The sequence below is a fragment of the Bos indicus x Bos taurus genome, chromosome 22 (genome assembly GCF_003369695.1).
Source record: "Bos indicus x Bos taurus breed Angus x Brahman F1 hybrid chromosome 22, Bos_hybrid_MaternalHap_v2.0, whole genome shotgun sequence".
Lineage (NCBI taxonomy): Eukaryota > Metazoa > Chordata > Mammalia > Artiodactyla > Bovidae > Bos > Bos indicus x Bos taurus.
The window spans coordinates 12,947,356-12,964,640 of record NC_040097.1 but is presented as its reverse complement, the minus strand read 5'-3'; the positions used below and the strand labels follow the sequence as shown (position 1 = coordinate 12,964,640).

The window sequence follows — 17,285 nt, the reverse complement described above, 5'->3', positions numbered from 1 at the left end:
GTGTTTAATCTCTATGCTCTGAATTAGTCCAAAAGGAATTAGCTTATTGCCCAAAGTAATTATTTGTTTTACTTAAAGATTGGGAGGCTCCAGGTAGAGCAATTCATTATTTAAGTGTTTTTTTTTGTTTGTTTTTTGTTTTTTTTTAAGAAAAGAAGTGAGCTGAATCTGAATGCAGTGGGTGCCTACACCAGCCTAACTTGACTCTCTGGAGCAGCTTTCTGTCCTGGGGGCTCCTTTGTACAAAACTGGTCAAACAAATTACATTTACTGTCAACTTGACCAAATTAGGAGATTTCTTTCCTCCTCTTATAGAATTTCATCTTCTTTAAAGATACTTATTTAGCCTTAAAATAATGACACTTCAAATAATGGCTGCCGTTTACATCTTTTGTACTCTTTGATACTTCTGAGTGGTTTAATATGCAAGATCAGCTAGTATTCAGGTAAAGCTGAGGAATTTAACACAGCTGTCATGTACTGAGCAGCATCTGTGTTAAGCACTGTACCAGGTGCCCTGGGTGGGGTCCCTGCGCTCAGAATTTGCACTGAAGTCCTGAGATAGGACTTCCTATCCCATTTTGTAGGTGAGAAAACTGAGGCTTAGCAAAGTTAAATATCATGCCCATGGCCTTCATACTCCGTAAGTCAGGAGCTGTAGGGAATTCCCTGGCAGTCTGGTAGGTAGGACTCAGCTTCCACTGCAGGGGGCATGGGTTCGATCCTTGGTTGGAGAACTAAGGTCCTGCAAGCCACTTGGTGAAGTAAAAAAAAAAAGTGTCAGGAGCTGTAATTTGAGTTCTAGTCCCTGAGCTCAACTCTAAAACCTGAACCCTGCCACGAGGAGAGAAAAGGTTTAAGATCAGGAGAAGGCAGTGGCAATCATATGTCATTTTTCAAGTGATGAGGACAAAGGAGGGTGTGTGGAAATGGGAGTGTGGACAAAGGGCAGTCAACAGCCCTGCAGCAAGAGGGAGAGAGAGGAGTGCCGTGTAGGGTGTGAAGGTGATGGAGGGCAGGGGACGGGACCATGTCCCCTGTGACTCTTGACTGTGTGGTAAAGATGCAGCTGGTTGGACCATTGTAAGTCAAAGGGGTTTGGGAAGTGGAAGAGTAAAACTTAGGGTAAAATACAGTGAGCCCTGAGTTGTGATTCCAGACCTTCTCCAGAGGTACTGCCCATCACCTTTCACCATCTGTACCTCAGTTTCTCCATCAGTACAGGGAGGCAGTGGAATGGTTTGTTGGTCAGGGGATTCTAGAGAAATTCACAGCCGGATAGACCAGCTCAGCTAGATTTCGTGGAAGGGGCCTCTTTCGACCTTTCCAAGTGACAAATCCATTCAGAACAGTAAAATCCCTAAGAATGCACTTCTTTTTCTACCACTTAGCAGATGCCTCTGAGTAGAAACCTAATCTCTGCTCAAACTTCCTGCCTCTCTATCATTAATGAGCATTTTGCAGTTAGTAAGCAGTGTGGCCATTCCTTCTAAACCGTGGGTCCATTTAAGCTGAAGGCATTAGGAGGAAGGAATGCTCAAGTATGAGCTTGCAGATCAGATACACTCTCATGATAGCACTCTCCTAAAGAACTTTTTTTTTTTTTAAGGGCTTGGAGTAGGAATTGGCAACCCACTCCAGTGTTCTTGCTTGGAGAATCCCAGGGACGGGGGAGCCTGGTGGGCTGCCCTCTATGGGGTCGCACAGAGTCGGACACGACTGAAGCAACTTAGCAGCAGCAGCAGCCACCCTCCCAAACCAAATCACAGCCTGACTGGCAAGTAGGCTTCACAGAAGCCTTGTGGACACACTGTAACTGTTCATTTCCTTTGAAAAGAGCACAGTTACTACTTTGTAGACCACACACCTCGCCCCTCCAGAGGGCCACCCGGCATGGAGAGAGCAGAGTGTGAAAGAGAGAGAAGGTGCTGTGCTCTGGCTCCCAGGAAGCCAGCTATGGGCAGGATCAGTGTACGTCATCAGAGAATGATATGGTCCACAGTGCCCCCTAGTGGTGTATGGAGGTCTGGCACTCTGTTCTGGGAAAAGTGAATGTTCAATTTCCTTCTCAGTTCATTCAGTTCAGTCGTTCAGTCGCTTAGTCGTGTCCAGCTCTTTGCTACCCCATGGACTGCAGCACGCCAGGTTTCCCTGTCCATCACCAGCTCTGGGAGCTTGCTTAAACTCATGCCCATCGAGTCAGTGATGCCATCCAACCATCTCATCCTCTGTCATCCCCTTCTCTTGCCTTTAATCTTTCCCAGCATCAGGGTCTTTTCCAGTGAGTTAGTTCTTCACATCAGGTGGCCAAAGTATTGGAGTTTCAGCTTTAGCATCAGTCCTTCCAATGAATATTCAGGACTGATTTCCTTCTCATGAGGAAAATTTACCCCTGGACTATAGCTACCCTGGCATTGGCTCCTGGTCCAGTGATGCACTGAAGTCAGTGTGGTTTGGAAGGATTCAAAACTACCTTCCAAATAGGAAAGAAAGGTTCTGAAACCAAGGGGTGATAAGATTTGAGGACTGGAAATGACCCTTGTTTGAAGTGGTGCTCTAAACTTGCTCTGTCATAAATGGTAAGCAACAGCCACATGTGGCTGCGGAGCATTTGGAGTTGAGCTGTCAGTGCCCTCAATGCACATTGGATTTCAGAGAACTAATATAAAAAATAATATGAAATGCTTCTAGTATTTCTTTTCATGTTGCCGTGATAATATTTAAGGTTTAATCAAAGATTTTAAAGTGCCTTTTACCAGTTTCTTTAGTCATCACTGTAGGATGCTAGAAAACGTAAAACTATATTGTGGCATGCATTATATTTCTACAGAAATACAATGTCCACTGCATAGGTGGACTTTGGGCCAAGATCAGGGGCCCATGTGACTGGGACAGGTTCCATAGCTAAAGTTGACATTTTGGAGAGATGTGGTGGGCTTGCCCTTATGAATCACCTGTTTCCTCCTAAAGAGCCCCCTGAAATCCCACCTTTGAAAAGTCATCAGTTTAAGTTAATGAGAACTTTTCAAAATGCAGGTACCTTGAGATTAAGAACCTAACACCTACACCGAGTATTCTGGAGTCCTTGGTTGCCTTCATGATCAAGGGGCCCCAGAAAGAATTAGGAGGAAGTAGAAACAAAGAAGTCCTGTCCAGCTAGCTGCCCTTCTTCAGATTTTGCAATCAGCTCTCCGGCTTCGAGGCTGCCTGTCTGTCTCTTACAGGTTGACCTCTGTCCTTCCTAAGCATTTGCTTCTTTCTTATCCTCCTTGTCCTTAGGAAATGGGCTGTTTGGGTGCTTCCCCTGAGAGTTTTAGAAGAGCCATATCAGAAGTTTTGTTTTCTCTGTCATACCAATTCTTTGTGGCTTTACTGATCTGGAAGGCCTTACTTTCTTTTGAAATATATGAGCCAAATTCGTATGCTCTATGTGAAGGGACCCTGAATGGCTAAGTTGGCTAAGTAGAGCACTAAGATGTGGAGTACATTGAGCAGAGTTTGTCTTGCAGCTCGGCATGCTTCAGACGTCTTTTAAGGGAAGAGCTGACTGTGATTGTGTATCTTCCATTGGTCAGCTTACTCCCAGGGCAGCAGCAAGGGGACAGCACAATTCTTTAGGGGTCTCAGTGAATGAATCTTGGGCAGGCCCCACAGGTAGGCTTTTCCACCTAGAGCCTTTGTCTTCACATTTAGAAATATAAATTCTTTGTCAGTATTTGTTGGATGTTTTCTGTGTGCTTAGCGGTAAATGATGGAGAAGGCGATGGCACCGCACTCCAGTACTCCTGCCTGGAAAACCCCATGGATGGAGGAGCCTGGAGGGCTACAGTCCATGGGGTCGCTTAGAGTCGGACACGACTGAGCGACTTCACTTTCACTTTTCACTTTCATGCATTGGAGAAGGAAACGGCAACCCACTCCAGTGTTCTTGCCTGGAGAATCCCAGGGACGGGAGAGCCTGGTGGGCTGCTGTCTGTGGGGTCGCACAGAGTCAGACACGACTGAAGCAGCTTAGCAGCAGCAGCAGCAGCAGTAAATGAAAAATTAGTGGGGACTATCCAAGTTGGGATTTAGAGACCAAACTGAGTTTGCCTCCCATGTAACATTTATTGTATTCTTAGACTTGCAATACCTAGAGTTTTTTTGTTTTGTTTTTTTCTAGGCTTTTGTAAATTGGGAAGAGGCTAAATTGACTTGGAGTTTTTTCAAACAGTCTTTCCTGAAACAGATTTTGACAGAAGGTAAGTAAAAGGTTGCTCTGAGCAGTCAGGAAACTTAAATATCAGTGACGGGGAACTTCCTGGCTGTCCAGTGGTTAAGACTTCAAGCTTCCATGCAGGGAGCATGTGTTTGATCCCTGGTCAGGAAACTAAGATCCCACATGCCATGTGGCATGGCCAAAAAACAAAAACACACAAAACCAAAACCAAAAACACACAAAGTATCAGCGAGGGGAATTCTACAGAACTGCTGGTTGCTTAGATGCAGACCACCTGCTTCCTAGAGGCCCTGGGTCAGAGGAACCTCAGAGCTGGGAGGGTTTTAAATAAGGAGAGGAAAACTAGCATTTATTAAGTGTGATGCCTCAGTTGTCTAATTTAAATCTCCCCACAGCCTTGTAAGAAAGATATTGTTCTTTTTATTATGGATGAGGAAACTGAGCGTCAGTGAAGTTACATTACTTCTGCAGGGTCCTACAAGAGTTAGGAGCAACTTACTTTGAATCTGAGTCTCATTCCAGAATCCCACTGAATAATAATGTAATATTATTACATATATTATTATATGTAATAATAACTGTATTATAGAAATATTCTATCAATTACAGAAAGTTTAGAAAATATAGAAAGCTACCTATAATCTTTCTTGCCTGGAAAATTCCATGGATGGAGGAGCCTGGTGAGCTACAGTCCATGGGGTCCCAAAGAGTCGGACATGACTGAGCAACTTCACTTCTATCTATAATCTTATTTTCTGAACATTTTATACACTTTCTCTGAGCTTTTTTAAAAAAATACCTTTTAAAATTTGTTTACTTTTGGCCGTGCTGGGCTTTCGCTGCTGCTCAGGCTTTTCTGTAGTTGCAGTGCACGGACTTCTTGTGGTGGCTTCTCCTGTTGCGGATCACAGGCTCTAGAGCACAGGCTCGGTAGTTGTGGCACACGGACTTAGTTGCCCCACAGTATGTGGGATCTTCACGGATCAGGGATCGAACCCGTGTCTCCCACATTGGCAGACAGATTCTTTACCATTGAGCCACCAGGAAAGCCCCTTGTGACCTTTTTAAGAACCCAGTTTTTCTCATTTGGAATTGAGATGAGCTGTAAGTGCACTCAATACATATTGGATTTCAAAGAATTAGTATTAAAAAATAACATGAAATGCTTCTAGTATTTCTTTTCATGTCGCCATGATAATATTTTGGGTTAAGTCAAATATATTTTCTTTAACAATAAGATTCACTGGTGGGATAGTTTGGTCAACCTTCCAACTTCTTAGGACTTCCCAGTTTAACAGTGACAGAACTCTAATGCAGAGGACAAACCAGAAGCTGAAAGTACATCTTATTTTATATATATATATATGTATTTATACCCAGCTTTATTTCAAAGAATGAGATTGGAGGCAGCTATAAGCTGCTGAAGGTAGTAGTTTCTCTCTATAAATTTCATGTGTCTGTACATGTATGTATCTATTACTGAACATGTTTTTAAATGTCTTCAGAAGCTATCTTTTAATTATAAAAATAATATAATCCCATTACAAGAATTTTGGAAAATAGGAAAAAGTTTCCTAAAACTCTAGCATTCTAATACAAGCATCACTCTTCCTATCTTGTTGTTTTTCTTTGTCCACCTTCTTTACTTTTCTTCATTATACTTCCAAAGGGAAGCCCCAAGCCTCACTTCCCTCATTGGTGGTTTAAAAGATAGAACTAGGAGGTGCCTGAGGGCTCCCCGAGCTTTGAGAACACCTGTTTCTAGCCTGAGGCCGTAACATTTCCATCACAAAAGTGAAACTGTTCACAGGACTTCTGGAGGAAGTAAAGGTCAGAAACCTTCGGAGAGCTGAGTGAAGGTGCCTTAACTCTTGAGAGCAAGGGAGCATGCTGTTCACCACTGTCTCCCTGACACCCTGCTAGGCCTGGAATGTTGATACGTATTCAGCAAGGTTTGGGTTTTTATAAATATTTATTTGTCTGCACCGGGTCTTAGCTGTGGCTTGTAGGATCTAGTTCCCTGACCAAGGATCAAACCCAAACTCCCTGCCTTGGGAGGACAGAGCCTTAGCCACTGGACCACCAGGGAAGTCCACAGCAATTATTTTTTGGTAAAGAAAGGTAGCTATAGTGAAATTGTATATTGTGATAGTTCACATTATTGTTAGAACAGGCAAAACAATGGAGGGAGTTTGAGGATGGGTAGTTACTTAAATGCACTTTTTTTTTTCTTTCAGAAGTTTAAAGGGCAGTTTGAATGAGTTTAGGAATGGCCCTAACTTGGTTGTCTGTACTGCTGTGGCTAGTCATGTGTGGCTAGTCATGTGAACAGTGGCAGGTTGTCAGCCACACGTTCGAGCCTCCCGAGGGGGGCCTGCTTCATCTTCGGTCCATCCTGGCCTGGCTGGCAAAGGGCCTTAGGAACTTCCTACGGCCTCCCTCTCCATGGCTGTGAAATAAGGAAGTGGCCTGACAAGGACACCTAGATTCTTTTTCTCTGAAAGCTACAGCTCTAAAAAATTTAAAATCATTTGTTGTTATAGCAAAAATGTGTGTGTGTGTATACACATGTATATATACACACTCACACACACATATATGCTGTTACCTTCTACCCCCGCATTTCCTGAACACTGTGTGTCATGTGCTGAGAATATACAGATGACTGAGGAACAGGACATGGCTTCAAGGAGCTCATTCCCTCTGCAGAGACTAAAGCATTTGTGTGGTTAACTCTGATACAGGGGTGTACTTGGAAACAGCTCATTCTCCAGACGTCTCTTGAGTGCTCTCATTTCCAGGAGCTCTGCTAGGCAGCCAGGGGCATGGAGCTGACCGAGACATGGTTCCTCAGGGAGCTGACAGAATGTGGGAGGGAGATGCCTTTTGTGCCAGAACCCAGGGAGGTCCCTGCAGAAAAGCCATTGCAGGTGGTGAGGATACCAACAGCTGAGCCTGGGAGCACCAGCCCAGCCTGACTCAGAAGAGCTGGAGGGGTGAAAACCTCCATGTAGGGTGTAGCAGAGGATGATAGTGTGATGGTGGGGGGTTGGGGTGAGGCTGGTGAAGGGAGGCTGAAAAGATAGCTTTCAGTTCAGTTCAGTCGCCCAGTCGTGTCCAACTCTTTGCAACCCCATGAATCACAGCACGCCAGGCCTCCCTGTCCATCACCAACTCCCAGAGTTCACTCAAACTCATTTCCATCGAGTTGGTGATGCCATCCAGCCATCTCATCCTCTGTCGTCCCCTTCTTCTCCTGCCCCTCCCAGCATCAGAGTCTTTTTCAATGAGTCACCTCTTCACATGAGGTGACCAAAGTATTGGAGTTTCAGCTTTAGCATCAGTCCTTCCAATGAACACCCAGGACTGATTTCCTTTAGAATAGACTGGTTGGATCTCCTTGCAGTCCAAGGGACTCTCAAGAGTCTTCTCCAACACCACAGTTCAAAAGCATCAATTCTTCGGCGCTCAGCTTTCTTCACAGCCCAACTCTCACATCCATACATGACCACAGGAAAATCCATAGCCTTAACTAGATGGACCTTTGTTGGCAAAGGTCAGCCTGTAAAAGGTCCCAAATGCAAAACCAAGGCACTTGGACTTTTTGCAAACACAATAGAGCCATTTAAAGGAGTGAAAGAAGAGATGACTTAAGATCTGTATTTGCAAAAGCTGGAACTGTTATTGATGAGGATGGATTAGAGAAGAGCAGAGATACTGGGGGGCCCATGCCTGGAAGGATCTGCAGAGGTCCCTGCCACCACCCTGCCTAAAATGGGACATTGTAGGGAGGAAAGGATCGGGAGAGGGACTTGAGAGAATATCACATTCTCATCTCTTAATGCTGCTTTCTTCTTTGAGAAAGTGTTTAGGAGGAGAGAGTTGGCCCTTCAGGGCTGTGGCCTCCTCAGTGCTCCTCCTCCATAGCGGTCAGTGTTTCCCATTCAGGGATAATAAGAATATTCATGGAAGTGGGGAATAGGGCTCAGGGCTAATGTCTTTACCTTGAAGGCGTTAGACTGTCTTAGATTTGAACTGTGAACTAGGACTGCTGAGAATTGCTGGCCTCCACAGAGTTTTCTCCACTCAGAGAGGAAACTTCTGATGAGTCTGTGCAGTTTATCATGGACCTTTGATTTCACAGAATTTACACTCAGATTATCTGACCTCCCTGAAAACCTGAGATTATCATTTTTATTATTAACATTTCTGTAACTCTTCACACTTTTAAGAAAATGTATCAGGTTTTATTGATTTTTGTTGTTTTTAATTGGTTTGTAACTTTGCTATCAATAAAGCCACCAGCACTTTCCAAATTGTTATTATTTTGAGATTATTTTAAATCAACATTAGGACAAGGACCATGTCATTAACCCATTAACCAAGTTTCTAATTTTTCTGCTTTGACAGTATTTACCAACTGGAAGAGACAATAGACAATAAGAGAAAAGGAAGCAAGAAAATACTGTGTATTTGAAATGCTAATTATTTTCTTTTCCATTTACAGGCGAGCGATATGTGATGACATTCTTGAACGTGTTAAATTTTGGGGATCAGGGTAAGATGAAATTCTGTAGTGTTTTAATTAAAGATGAGCTATCTTCACGACACTTTCTGATGTTTGCCTCTGTAGTTTGATTCTTTTTAAAATATCTATCTACTTATTTATTTTTGGCTGCACTGGATCTGTTGCTGCGTGCAGGAACTGGTTGTGGCGTGCGGGCTTCTCAGTTCGGTGGCTTCTCTTGTTGCAGAGCGCAGGCTCTTGTATTACAAGGCAGATTCTTAACCACTGGACCACCAGGGAAGCCCCTGTAGTTTGATACATTTCATGAAAAAATAAATCTGAAGATTATAAAAAGTGAATCCTGACGATTGAAAATTGTAGGTCTTTATAAATGTATATCTGACTATTCCTTCCTGTGTATCTTGGGCAGCAAGTTCTCTGTTGGGATTCCCTGTCCTTACCCAGCTTTCTGCAGAGCTCTGGGGCTCATTTAGGGGGTCAGAGGGTGCCAGAGTTACAGGGAGGTCATCACAGTCATGAAGATTTGGCCCATGTGTGTGGCTAAATAGGTCTTAATATTTTTTCACATTTATTTTTGAATACTGTCCCTAAGTAGTAGAAATAAAAACAGAAAAAAATCAACTTGGCATTATGACTGTTATAAAAAAGTACTAGTGATGCAAATGTTCTGTGTCCTGACTGAATTTATATCAGTGATCTTTTGCTGTAACTTTTCAAGAATTTACTATTTGGGGGGAACTAGGTAAAGGGTACATGGTTCTCCCTTTTATTTCTTACAATTCCATGTGGATCTATAATTATCTCAAAAAGTTTAATCTAAAAAATTATATGAGAAAAAATGTTAATAGTGCTATAAAAATTCAAGTAGAAAAATCAGTAAGACTGTTATTTCTTTTTTTTCTTTTGTTTTGTAGGTGTGTATGATATAGTGAATAATCTTGGCTCCCTTGTGGCCAGATTACTTTTCCAGCCAATAGAGGAGAGTTTTTATATATTCTTTGCTAAGGTGCTAGAAAGAGAAAAGGACGCCACACTTCAGAAGCAGGTAGTCTTGGTTTTCATGTCCGCATCTTCCAAGTGTACAGGAGCAACAAGACAGAAATGAGGAGCTGTCTGTTTCCCTCTGTTTGATCTGAAAGTTTCTTCTAGTTTTCATTGTCCTCTCACATTCTGAATGATGGCAAGATCCTGAGCTCACTTCTTCTTTCCAGCTTCTCCTTTTCCTCCTGGTCAGCCCTTTCTTTTCACCCTTTGTCCTCTGTGACCTTTTCTTTGTCCCAGCCCTCTCAGAACTCTATAGCTGTCCCCAGTGCAGCACAGACCCCTTCCTATGGTCTAAGGTTTAAGAATGAGGCTGCCTCCCCACTCCTCAGACTCTCAAGAACCAAAGATGAGCCGAAGGATGCAGAGACTGGGGCAAGGCTAATTGAGGGCATGGAGAGGAAAACACGGGGCATCTGGTCTCGCTCATCACAAGTTGTTTAGCTTCTTAAGGACTGTGACGTGCCCAGAGCTCCATTCTGACCCTGAGAATCTACGTAGTCTGGCCAGTAAAAACAGAAGAGATTTTAATCCAGGAGTATTTGTGTGTAGAAACTTCCCTTTTCCTAGAATCATTGAAAATGTCTGACTTAGAATTAAAAGCAAACTAGTTAGCCTCTTATGTGTCTTAGAATATATTTTGCAGACAACAGTTCATGCATAATATCTTTTCAAAATGAACCAATCTGGTTCTTAGTCTGATTTAGGAATGTTTTCTCAGTGTCAATTACAGAAACATCAGAAATTGGACTTGTTTGTCAGGAGAAGCACACTGACAAAGCTAGCTAGTGCTGTAAAAACTTGTCCCTTTGAGAATAAATGTCAGAGGGGAAAGTGAGTGTTTCCTAGGCAACATTTGAGACAATTTATCTTAAATGAGTTAAAAACTAACCCTCCCCTGCTTTCTTAAGGAGGCACACTTTGTCTTTTTTCCTCTATTTGTTAATTGAGTAGAAACAAACCCAGGCTGTAGAAAAGCAGCAGTGGTTCTCAGCAGTTGAAAGAGTGATCCATGAAATAGCGAAGGGAGAAAGCCAGATGGGAGGTTTCTCTCCAGCTCATGATTCATCCCACTTCCTTCCTTCTCCCCCGGCCCCAGGAGGATGTTGCTGTGGCCGCCGTGGTTTTGGAGTCCCTGCTAAAGCTGGCCCTGCTGACCGGCCTGACCATCACTGTTTTCGGCTTTGCCTACTCTCAGCTGGTTTTGGACATCTATGGCGGGGCCATGCTTAGCTCAGGATCAGGTATGCACAGAGTTTTTTTCCAGATCTGTTCTAATTTCCCAACTGAAGGAGAGGAGTCTTATGAAATTTAGATACGGTTGACATGTGTGTCTGTATAGGGAAGATTGCCGATGGCTGGGGCACCTGAGGTCACACCAGCTCAGGGTGCAGTTGGGGCTTTGGCACCAGGTTGATCAGTCCCCACAACCTTACTTGGAGAAGTTGTTAGGAATCCTTAGCTTTCCTTTCAGGCCTCAAATGTGTTTTGCCAAGTGCTTCCCTGTGCTCCCTGTAGGGTAAGTGAGGAAGGCAGAGAGCAGGCTCTAATGAGTCTCCACTTGGTACTAAACACATCTGAAGACAGTAAGTGCCACATAAATCTCACGGCCTGATGCATAAAAGCCTCTGAAGGATAACCCAGAGCCATTTGCAGAGAATGAAATTGATCTCAGCAAATAAAATGGTATATTTAATCCAGTGACTCTTGGGTTTTGAAAGAGAAAAGTATTGAGTGTGTCTAACTTGGAAACACCTGGCGCCCAGGCCACTGAGTGTCTCACAGTGTCGCTGGGCCCTGGGGACTTGACCAGTTTCAAGATGCACTGGGTCACGGACTAGCAATCCACTTAGAGTGTTTCCTCTTGGGCTGAGCAAAGATGTTTTTAATTCCTCACATCACTAGACAAGATCCTTGAAGACTTTTTTCTAATGCCCTGTCTCAAATGTAAATGGCCCTTTCAGATGCCATTCTGCAAGATCACTGGCATGTTTTTGTCTCCACTATAATGGGCCCAAACATTTAGTATTAGGAAAAGAAGGGCTGAGTTTCTACACAAGAACAAAGGTCATTAGGTTTGGACAAACAGCTGCTGTGAAACCAATGATGTGGTTTGCAGTGCCCTGGGTCAGGCAACTATAGGAAGCCATTAGCAAGTCAGTGCACAGAGAGCAGGACAGGCTATTTCACAGCAGCTCTGCCCCTCTAGAAAGGTAATCACCAAGGAGCAGCCTTTGTAATGCAGCCACAGGACAGTGCCACAGGGGAAGGGCTGTCCCATCAACGTAGTATTCACTTGCCTAAGTCATTAATCACTAAAGATATATCAACAAACTATTGTCATTGTGTGGGCCTTTTACTCAAGTGAGATGCTGGTGCCAGTCTTGAGCACCGATGATAGATTTGTCAGCTAAAAGGGTCAGTGTTACTTGATAAATGAAGGTAATGAATTATGTCTCTGATGTTTTATGTCAAAGTCATTAATCATTTTAGACTCAATAAGATATTCTCTTGGTCTCATCTTCAGAGAGAGAAGAATCTTGAGAATGGTCTGGTTCCTTAGTCTCTGAAAAGGATGTATGGTTTGCTCTAGTCACTGTAGCATCTTTAGGACCCTTGTCTCTTGCCTGACCCAGGCCTCCATCAACATCCCTGCCCCAGCAAGGTCTTCCAGCATCTGTCTCCTCATCACTGCTCCCTCTCATTTTGACCAGATTTCCAGCTGTGTGTGCCTTCTGGGAGGGTGAGTGTGTCTCCCCAGGGTGCCTGCTGGCTTTCCTTCCCTGTCTCCACACCACGCCTCTTCTTGTTGCCCTCTTCTTGACTCTGCGGACTAGTGCTGCAAATCCAAATGCCTTTCCTGTGCCAAAGACATTAACACTGCTGCTCTGCGCCCCAGTACTCCTCGCCACAGCCTTTTTTTTATTCCCTTAAATACTCACAGAACATTGACTTTCTCCAGAAAGTCTTACTGAATCAGAAAAGAATGAGGAACTTTCCATGGCGCAGCCCCGCCACTTAGTTTTGAGAGTGGAACTTGCAGCGCTGCTGTCCTCAGTTGCCCCAGTTGCATGTTGCCTTTGTCCTTGCCCGTGAAGTGGACTCATCTGTGACCAGACCTGCAGTGGCTCCTTTAGAGACCTCTGTGCTGCTTTCCTGGAGAAGGCGATGGCACCCCACTCCAGGACTCTTGCCTGGAAAATCCCATGGACGGAGGAGCCTGGTAAGCTACAGTCCATGAGGTCGCTAAGAGTCGGACACGACTGAGCGACTTCACTTTCACTTTTCACTTTCATGCATTGGAGGAGGAAATGGCAGCCCACTCCAGTGTTCTTGCCTGGGGAATCCCAGGGACGGGGGAGCCTGGTGGGCTGCCGTCTGTGGGGTCGCACAGGGTCTGACACGACTGCAGCGACTTGGCGGCAGCAGCAGCAGCAGTGCTGCTTTCCTAAAGGGGGACTTGGCTGCAGCGCAGGCAGACTTCCGTGGAGCACTGAGGGTTTGCTTTGCAGTACTTGGGCTCAGCCTTGTGTGTAATTAGGGGCTGTGGAAGTGGTCTGAGACTTTGATCAGACGTTTTCCTCATATCTAGCTTTTCCATCCTAAAGGAAAATACAAACATTCAATGAATCTCCCTGAGACTTCTCACATTCATCTCTTAGGTGCTTCTGTCTTGCCCTTTCTTTTACTTTTTCTTTTTTGGAGAAGGAAGAGCTTATTATTTGCAGCCAGTAAGGAGAACACTTGCTTTCCCAAAGCAGTGTCTCCTTTTTCACTTTTTAAAAATCTTTTTTTCTTCTCAGGCCCCTAATATTAGTTTCATAGGGCTGGGATCACAGTGTGTCATGAACTAAGTGGCTTGTAAGAACAGAAATTGATGGTCTCACAGTTCTGCAGAAGTCTGAAATCCAGGAGCCAGCAGAGCTCTGCTCTCTGTGGCAGCTCTAGAGGAGGCCTCCTTCCTCACCTCTCTCAGCTTCTGGTGTTGGCTGGCAGTCTTTGGCTGGGAAATACATTACCCCCATCACGTGGCTGTCCTCTCCCTGTGTGTATTCACATCATCTTCCCTCTGTGACTATCTCTGTGCCCAAACTTCTGCTTTTCATAAGGATTAGGGCCCATTCTGATGACCTCATTTTAACTTATTATAAAGATGCTATTTCCAAATAGACCATACTCTTAAGTTACTGGTGATTAGGACTTCACACTACTTTTGTGAAAGTGTTAGTCACTCAGTTGCGTCTGACTCTTTGCGACTCCGTGGACTGTAGGCCACCAGCCCGCCCCTCTGTCCATGGGGATTCTCCAGGCAAGAATGCTGAAGTGGATTGCCATGCCTTTCTCCAGGGGGAATCTTCCCAACCCAGGGATCGAACCCAGGTCTCCTGCATTGCAGGCAGATTCTTTCCCATCACGTTACTTTTGGGGGCAATTTAATTCAACCCATACTACCACTCAGCTCAACCCAGAGTTTAAGGTTCCATCTGCAAGTTCCCCAATTCCAACCTCTTTCCCTAAAGTTGACTCAAAACCCTTCTATTCGAATCACCGTTTCATGCCGGTGTTTGTGTTCTCCACCTTGCAAAGCAGCGCGCTGTCCACGTGGCATCAACTTTCAGTTACCAAGTGAGAGGTGCAGGTTGTGAGAGGAGCCCCGCTCCTCTCTGCTGGAGAGAGGAGGACGGAGAGGAGAAGGAAGCACACTGAGCATAGCCTCGAGCTAGCACAGGCAGACCCTAGTCCCTGCCTCCTCTCCTGGAGTCATCCCACGGCTGTGGCAGGGGCCAAGCTACTTCTGTAGCAGTTTGGGGGAATGAGATGCAACCTGACATGATGAAAATGTGGAACCCAAGAGAGGGCCATCAGCGCTACTCTGTTAGTACTCCTTTTGTCTTTGTTTTGTTTTTTGGTTGTTTGACCCACAGTATCTCTGACGTGTGCTGGTTTCCAACTCCAGTCTAATCTAGCCATCGTGACCTGAATGGGGAGAAAAAAACTCAGAAATACTTGGGAAGTTCACAATCCAGAGGTGTGCTCACTAAAGATTGAGATCTAATCATAGGACCATAGAATGCTTCTCCTCACCCATAGCTCACTATCCCATTCCTAAGCCTATTTAAAACAGTTCTTTTTTTTTTTTTTTTTTTTTAACATTTTATCTTTTTCACACAATAGTAGGATGCAAATTCTATTCAAGTTCCCATAGACTATAAACTGGGAGACCCTGAAACATCCAGGGACAAACATAGTGGAAAACTTTCAGAGATAAAGGTATTGAAATCATGCAAGAGTCTATTCTCTTGTTACTACAGCAGTTCTTTTTATCCAGTCAGATCAAACCAAATCAAATCAAACGAACCCAGTCAGTCCCATGAAATCAACTCCATTAGACCACCAACATCAGGCAAGCCCCTTCACCAGTAAGATTACAGCTTGCTGAAGGCTCGGATAATGGGTAGCATTTTTTAGCAATAAGTTATTTTAAATTAAGGTAACTACATTTTTTTAAGGCATAATGCTGTTGCACAACTAATACAATACAGTATGTTGTCATAACTTTTATATGTACTGAGAAGCCAAAAAAATTCATGTGACCTTCTTTATTAAAATATTTGCTCTATTGCAGTGGTCTGGAACCAAGCATGCAGTGTCTGTAAGGTGTGCTGATTCCCAACTCCAGTCTAATCTAGCCATCCTATCTCATCTGAGAGGGGAGAAAAAAACTTGGAAATGTTTGTGAAGTTCACAGTCCAGAGGCAAAAGCTCACTGAAGACTGAGACCTAATCATAGGACCACAGAACGCCTCCCCTCCTCAACAGCTCACCACCATATCACTTCTTTTTGTTATTTTTGATGGCCATGAAACTATTTAGTGTCCCCTTGGCACGGGGACCTTTCATATTAAGCAGCTTTCATAGCCATGACTAAGTTTCAGATTCTGAGACTCTGGAACTCCCCCTGGCCTGCCCTTTTCTTTTAGTGGTTTCTTTTTTTTCTTTATTGAGGTCTAATTTACATAAAGTAAAATACTGTACTCTTAAGAGTTTCGACAAATGTCTACACCTTGTAACCAATATCCAGATTAAGATACAGAACATTTCCGTTACCCCAGAAGGTTCTCATAGGGCCCTTTCCACCCAGCTGCCCCACTGTACCTCAGCGGCAAGAACTGCTCTGATTTCTTATCACCGTAGGTTAGTATTACTTTTAAAAAGAATTTCGTATAAATGAAATTATACAGTGTAAGCACTTTCACGTTTGGCTTCTTTCCCACAGTATGAAGTTTTTGAGATTGATGCATGTTTTCACATGGATCAATAGTTTTTTTTTTCTTCTTGATTGCTGAAAAGTGTTTCTTTGTATGGATGGCCCATATGTTGTTTATCCTTTCTCCTGTCTGTGGTCATTTTGGGCTGTTAGGAATAAAGCTGCTACAGATGTTTTTGTACATGTGTTTTTGTGAACATTTGCATTTATTTCCACTGGTTGTATACCCAGGAGTAGAATTTTTGGATCGTAGGTTGCATTCATGTTTATTTTGTTGGAAACTGCTTGACTGCCTCTCGGTAATGGCCCTTTTAAAAGAGGGGCTCAGGGAATTCCCATCCTATAGGTTAGAACTCCACACTTTCACTGCTGACAGCCTGAGTTCAATCCCTGGTCAGGGAACTAAGATCCCACAAGCCACATAGCACAGCAGAAAAAAAAAACAAGAAAGAGGGGATCAACTCCATTTTAAGGCTCCTGATCTTCTGTTAGCAGATTTCCCCAAAGCTTGTTAGTTAGCTGTAGAACCTAGAAGAAAATAACCTTACGAACTCTGATTCTCCCTGCAGAGTTGTGGGTATTCTATTTCCTTAGTGTGCTGCTGCTCCTGAGTCCTGGGCTTCTTCAGGGCTTCTTCAGCTGACTTTGTCTTCACCTGCAGGGCCACTAGTGTCCCTGAGTGCTCAGACTAGCAGGCTTCTTCATGCTGTTTCAAAAAGTGAGATTTGTTTGCTGGCCAGATAAGCTTTTAGTTGCTAAGCAAGAGATCTGTATATCTATTCCTAACTGTCCATTTGTTTTTAGCTGTTTATTTTGGTCAGTGCGCTGGAATGCTCAGAGTCCTTGCAGATAGTTAGGACCACACATCTGCCCAGTGACCACACCAGCAGGGCTCATGACCCCTCTGGTGTTCTCTGGCCACCCAGCCGATGTGAGGATGCACGGGGGCCTCCCCCTTGGGCTCTGGAATCTCAGCAGTTGTTCCCTTACAGGTCCTGTCCTACTGCGAGCCTACTGTCTTTACGTCCTCCTCCTTGCCATCAATGGAGTGACTGAGTGTTTCACATTTGCTGCCATGAGCAAAGCGGAGGTAGACAGGTGGGTAACCTTCAAGACACACCTGTAATCATGGCCTTCTGCCAAAATGAAGTAGCTTCTTTCTTTTCATTCTTAACGTGTATTTATAGAAGACTCTTTTAGAGCCTGCAGTGCGGTGCTTTCCTCAGGCA

The 17,285-nt window shown here is 44.1% G+C and overlaps 1 protein-coding gene across 4 annotated transcripts in view; it reads left to right on the top strand.

Annotated features, from left to right (window-relative positions):
• The window catches only part of RFT1 (RFT1 homolog), a 45,986-nt gene that overhangs the window by 15,438 nt on the left and 13,263 nt on the right, over positions 1-17,285 (top strand). For all 4 annotated transcript variants that reach the window (XR_003507745.1, XR_003507744.1, XR_003507743.1 and 1 more), the window contains exons 7-11: positions 4,163-4,241; positions 8,727-8,777; positions 9,662-9,792; positions 10,888-11,032; positions 17,049-17,154. Coding sequence is in view for 1 of the 4 variants with exons in the window: in XM_027522620.1 (XP_027378421.1) it covers positions 4,163-4,241; positions 8,727-8,777; positions 9,662-9,792; positions 10,888-11,032; positions 17,049-17,154 (512 nt within the window). In the remaining 3 variants the exon portion in view is untranslated. The remainder of the gene's footprint in view (positions 1-4,162; positions 4,242-8,726; positions 8,778-9,661; positions 9,793-10,887; positions 11,033-17,048; positions 17,155-17,285) is intronic.